Below are 5,173 nucleotides of genomic sequence, written 5' to 3'. Positions count from 1 at the left end.
GATGTCTTTACTATTATTCTACAATGTAGAAAATAGTAAAAATAAAGAAAAACCCTTGAATGAGTAGGTGTGTCCAAACATTTGACTGGTACTGTATTTAGCATGGTTTTATCAATGTCTAGATTTTTCCCTTTTGTTCAGCTGGTGGAACAATCAAGAAGTCTGGAAAGAAGGTATTTGAAGACCATGCACTCATATGTTGCTGAATCACAGCCCCCTGTGAAATCCAACCCCCCTCCCTCTCTCTCCCTCAGTTTTTTTCTTTCATTTCTATCAATAGTAAAAAGAGGAAAACATGAAATGACCTTTTTGAATTATAATTTTCAATGTGGTCTTGTAAATAATTTACATTTACATTTAAGTCATTTAGCAGACGCTCTTATCCAGAGCGACTTACAAATTGATATAATAAAGTATTGTAACTACTGCAGGATTTTCACTCCATCATCTTTATTTGAGATTCGGTCAAGATACACATCAGTTTTAGATCAGTAGCTACACTAGACATACAAATATGATATACAGTATTAATATGACTAGTAATGAGGTAAGATTTAATCACAGTTCAATGTAACTTTTCCTAAGCTTGACCATCCTTATAAGCCTTCTTCTCCAGATCCATCACCTCTTCACTCACTTCCTCTGTCCTCCTGTCCATGTACAGGGTTCTATTTCCCAGTCGCAGAGCCTGAAAATCAGATTTGTTTTGTTATATCTACAATTATTTTTCTGTGTCGGGTCATATGTGCGTCTGTGTATGGATTGATATGTGAATGTGTGTGTGGAATGATTTGTCTGTAAAGATGACGCTGTTTAGTTTTTTTGTCTTTACCCCGTTTTGACAATTTTCTTTAAGAGGAAAGTTTGGATCAATGATAAAGATCAATGATGCTGCTTACTCTGTTTTGTTGGTGTTTTTCTTTTCAGCTCTACCTCCACAGGGTAATGGTCGCTCACCTTCAGGGCCTAATAAAGCATAGTAGTTACATGTTGAGACATGAGTCAGACGGCTCAACTTTGACATGTACTGTATTTCTAGGACAGATTGTCACAATGTAGGCTACTAACATGTTCATTTCATCTACTTATATTATTGTAATCAAACCATCTACCAGGATGGAATTTGTCTGTAACCTGCATACTTACATCTTCTTCAGAAAGCCCATATGCAATCTGGAAGTTGAACGGTTTGGCAGAGTTTGGCACGATGGCGTTAAGCATGTCAACCCCATAGATCACAATCCTAGATGTTGATCAGAAAAGGAAGTCAGCAGTCATTCCATATTACACACAAGTAAATTAGTTTTATAATAGCTTTTATGACAGCTCTTATGACATTTTAACCACCTTTAAACAATACCAAAGAAATGTCAAATGAACTCCATAGGTGATTATCTGTTTCATACATGAGGCGTTCATTAATTAATTTCACAAATCACACTGAGCCACCTGTCATAAGTGTTATCGTTGCCTGTGTTTGCTGTGGTATCCACGTCATCTTTAATCAGCCAGTGGAAATTTTTGTCACTGCGGATACGGATGGCTTTCATGCCCTTTTTAGAAAGGTAGGAACCGTCTGCATTGAAGTCACCTAGGATCATGACGTTCTGGTACAGAGAGAAACATTCAACAACAACAGTTACTTTTCATCCAGAATAAGGACACTGTTTTTAGGAGAGCATACATAGTTATCTTGAAATCCCCATGTGGCTGGTTTTGTATTTTACTTGTCAAAGGCTCATATATACGGTTTGGTGACAAGTGCACTTTCTAAACCCAAGGGAGGTGTTAAGCTCTGTCAATGGTTTAGCTCAGAGCTTACATCAGTCTTCCATTTCTTTGTCACTTCCAGGAAGACATCATAAAGCTCATCCAGCTCTTTCACTGAATCCTCAGGCTTGGTGTGCACTGGGATCAGTACCAAGTCCTCAAGCACTGAGCAACACAGGAAGAGATGAGAAATATATATTACAGCTGTTTATGAATGGGCTTTTACTCTCTGCTGCAATATCCAGCTGTCTGTCTGTTTGCCGTTCACGCTCATATTATTTGCTAAATCAAATGCCATATGGATGGATCATGCTTAATTCTAGCACTCCTGTGCCCCTTACCAGAGTGGAGACATTTGAAGCGAAGAATGTAAGGCTCCCTGGCGAAGGCGTCCACATCTCCAGCCTGGTTGTCCTCATATTGCCAGGTGTTAACCAAGTCCACCAAATCATCCCTTTCAGAACAAACAATACAACACGTTTAATAGCATTAGTCCTGCATTATATGTATTTTTTTTTTATCAGATCACAATGTAAAAACATGAATGGCATCAGATAGAGGTTTATGAGGATAAAGTTGACCATGTGTTTGAATTGTACCTGTACAGAAACATAAACTGCTCCTTGTATTTGTCTCTTCCCAGACGAGGGCTGATTTGCAGAGTGTATTTTTGATTTTTATTAGCCCTGTAATGACACCTGTAATGAGTGATACTTATCATGTAGGGCCAGGAGTTTCCCTAGTTGTATATTTTATAGCGTCACATGAGGGAAATCACTTGACTTACTTATTTAATTCCTTCAGGAACGTTTCCACTGAAGTGCCGCTCTCGTCCACCACCTCCAGAATCACTATGATGTCATAGCGAGACACAATCTGATAGGACGAAAGGAAGAAAAAGGAAAAAAACGTTCATTAATTGATTTGTTTATATGTACTATAACATCCTTGTTTTGAGGATAGTTTGACAAATGTTTCTCTGAGGGAATTATAAGATCACGAATAGAATCATATAGCTGTACCTTCACAAGGGTAGCAAGGGTGTTTGGGTTTGATAGCTTACGCTGCCCAAATTTCTGGATGTTGAAAGATGCAACCTTCATGACTGCTGCTGGAAAAAGAGATAAATAAAATCACATCCATGTAAAACTATAATGAACTGCTAGTTGATCAAACAAGCAACGATTCCAGAAAAAGGATGTAATTACCTAAACCAAAACAAGTTTAATAGTCCATGTGTTTATTGCCCTCTGTGTGGGTTTTATGATAATGCACAACAGCAATGTCTCATAAATGGCTCAGCACAAGGAAAACATGCTTCAGGACATACATTAGGATATACTCAGTACATCTGGCTAGATTCTTGTTAAAATTCCTGATGCAAAGGTAGTGTTTCTATTGGCATGGCCACATGATTAAACTATTTTAGTGAAAGGGTTGGAAAGCATGTCTCTGAGTACACTTATTTAGAACCTTTAAAAAAGGGTTCTTCGGCTTGACCCTGTAGAACCCTTTATGGTTCCAGAACCTTTTCACCAAACAAAGAACCCTTTTAGAGACCTTTATTCTGTAGAGAAGGTCCCTGTAAATAAAACTCTTTCTAAGAGTGCAGTCATGCACCTTGTTCAGTGGCCCTGTGAGATCTATAACAACCCTCCATTATCTTCAATGGCAGAAGATCTCCTCATGGTGTGAAAAAACAGGACTATTTCAGCGCTACACGTGAATCTGCTAGAGAACATAATAGTAGTTTACAAACTATGTAATATGAAGGTCATTACATTGTACATTTAATACTGAAAATCTAATTTGTACTAGAGTCTCCTTCAAAAAATGAATTATTTATATCAAGGGATTAAGCTAAAAATGTCCTTTCATTGTGTTAGGTTAAAGGTCCTCTGTTTGATATCCAGAGTACTTGTCATATCAGCGGTCACTCCTGGTTGGGTGGAGGTGAAACCAGTTGATCAAGGTAGGATGGAGCTGGATAAACTGGAGCTGAGGAGTTCAAATTCAAATGCTTCAAGATGAGTTGATCTGCTGACAACAGAATGGAGGGCTATTTCCCTATGGAACACGTTGCAACATCGCAGCTCCACAGTCTGTGGTTGCAACTCTAATACAGTAATACAACTGTGAGCCAGCAGTTGTACCACTATTTAATTGTATCCTTTATTTTACCAGGAAGTGCTGTTAGATGAGAATGTATTTCTGAGGGAGACCTGGCCAAAGCAGCATTTCCATACAGTTCTTTCAACAAAGTTTTCAGAGGTGTAGGCTTAGTCACTCCATATGTGTAATTCCTCACCAGATGTGAAATTCCTAGTTGTGAGGAATTCCACCAAGCAGGACAGATAAAAATAATACATGAAGTCACTTTAGTCCTACAGTGACTCAGCCTACGGACTAGGAGTAGGTTACTGTAGCAACAGCGTGTGACTGATTCTAACTTCTCTTTGTTGTGCAATAAACAGGGTTTCTTCTCACAGAACAGTAGTTCTGGATGACTGGCTGGAACAGAATTATGAATTCAATGTCATGTAGGTAGCATGCAAAAACAATCCAGCATATTTCAGGCAAATTAAACCACTAGAGTTGTAAAAGGATGTAACATGATCTCTGTTGACAAGCTCCAACATGCTCAGACATTACCTGTGGTATATTGTGTGGGAAGGGGCTTACAGGAATGTTCTATCTGGTTTCTTTCACTGACAAACTTGCAAAAACAAATGATATATTTTACCATCAGTTCAAATACCTCCAAACCCTAATAACACGAGAATAACAGAAGGCTTAGAACAGTGTTTCCCAACTCCAGTCCTCAAGTACCCCCAACAGTGTTCATTTGTATTGTAGCCCTGGACAAGATCACCTGATTCAACTTGTCAATTAATCATCAAGCCCTCAATGAATTAAAGCAAAACAAGAAAATCATTGAACATTTTCCAAGTATTTAAAATTGATTGTGCTGGAGTCTGCATACAAATGAAGGAATACCTCATATCTGTAAAATCCATTTCGACTTCACTTACCTGAAGGGATGATAGGCTCTATGATGATGTGGTGCAGTATCTTGTTTAGCAATGAACAACTGTAACTCTCTTACAGGGGCTTGGCCTTCTTATAGCAAGCATATGTCACTTGATTGGCTGAAACTTGTGTGTGAGCCAAGCCCAGCCCCTAGTTGATAGAGCGGCCCCAGCTGAACCAGTCAGTAAAGGATAACCAAAACATTAACATCCTGCCCACACACTTTTCTAACAGATCACCTGCAACTACAGTATATCAGGCTTACCTTCTCTTAAAAGGAGGTTACTGAAGTAATATTCATTAGAAACACTCCTACACTGGTTTAAGAGGGTTCGGCCAACACGCTATCTATAGATACAGTAGCAACGTATCT

The 5,173-nt window shown here is 38.7% G+C and overlaps 1 protein-coding gene across 4 annotated transcripts; it reads right to left on the bottom strand.

Moving 5' to 3' along the window:
- Nucleotides 1-430: 430 nt before the first annotated feature.
- LOC106598796 (deoxyribonuclease gamma) lies at nt 431-4,958 on the bottom strand. Of its 4 annotated transcripts, none has more exons than XM_082967693.1 (10): nt 4,803-4,958; nt 2,793-2,881; nt 2,558-2,646; nt 2,370-2,468; nt 2,112-2,224; nt 1,823-1,935; nt 1,450-1,607; nt 1,147-1,243; nt 900-966; nt 431-688 (listed from the first exon to the last, which is right to left on the bottom strand). In XM_082967693.1, the coding sequence occupies exons 2-10, from the start codon at nt 2,871-2,873 to the stop codon at nt 669-671; spliced, it is 837 nt and encodes a 278-aa protein (XP_082823819.1). In that variant the 5' UTR covers nt 2,874-2,881; nt 4,803-4,958; the 3' UTR covers nt 431-668. The 4 variants fall into 4 exon arrangements, with proteins under 4 accessions (XP_082823819.1, XP_045561461.2, XP_082823818.1 ...); XM_045705505.2 differs by having other exon boundaries at nt 2,370-2,456; XM_082967692.1 differs by having other exon boundaries at nt 2,793-2,878.
- Between the last annotated feature and the right edge of the window lie 215 nt (nt 4,959-5,173).

Source organism: Salmo salar, chromosome 22 (genome assembly GCF_965601325.2).
Source record: "Salmo salar chromosome 22, fSalSal1, whole genome shotgun sequence".
Lineage (NCBI taxonomy): Eukaryota > Metazoa > Chordata > Actinopteri > Salmoniformes > Salmonidae > Salmo > Salmo salar.
Note: the sequence above shows the minus strand (reverse complement) of the source record. Positions and strands in the feature narration are given on the sequence as shown.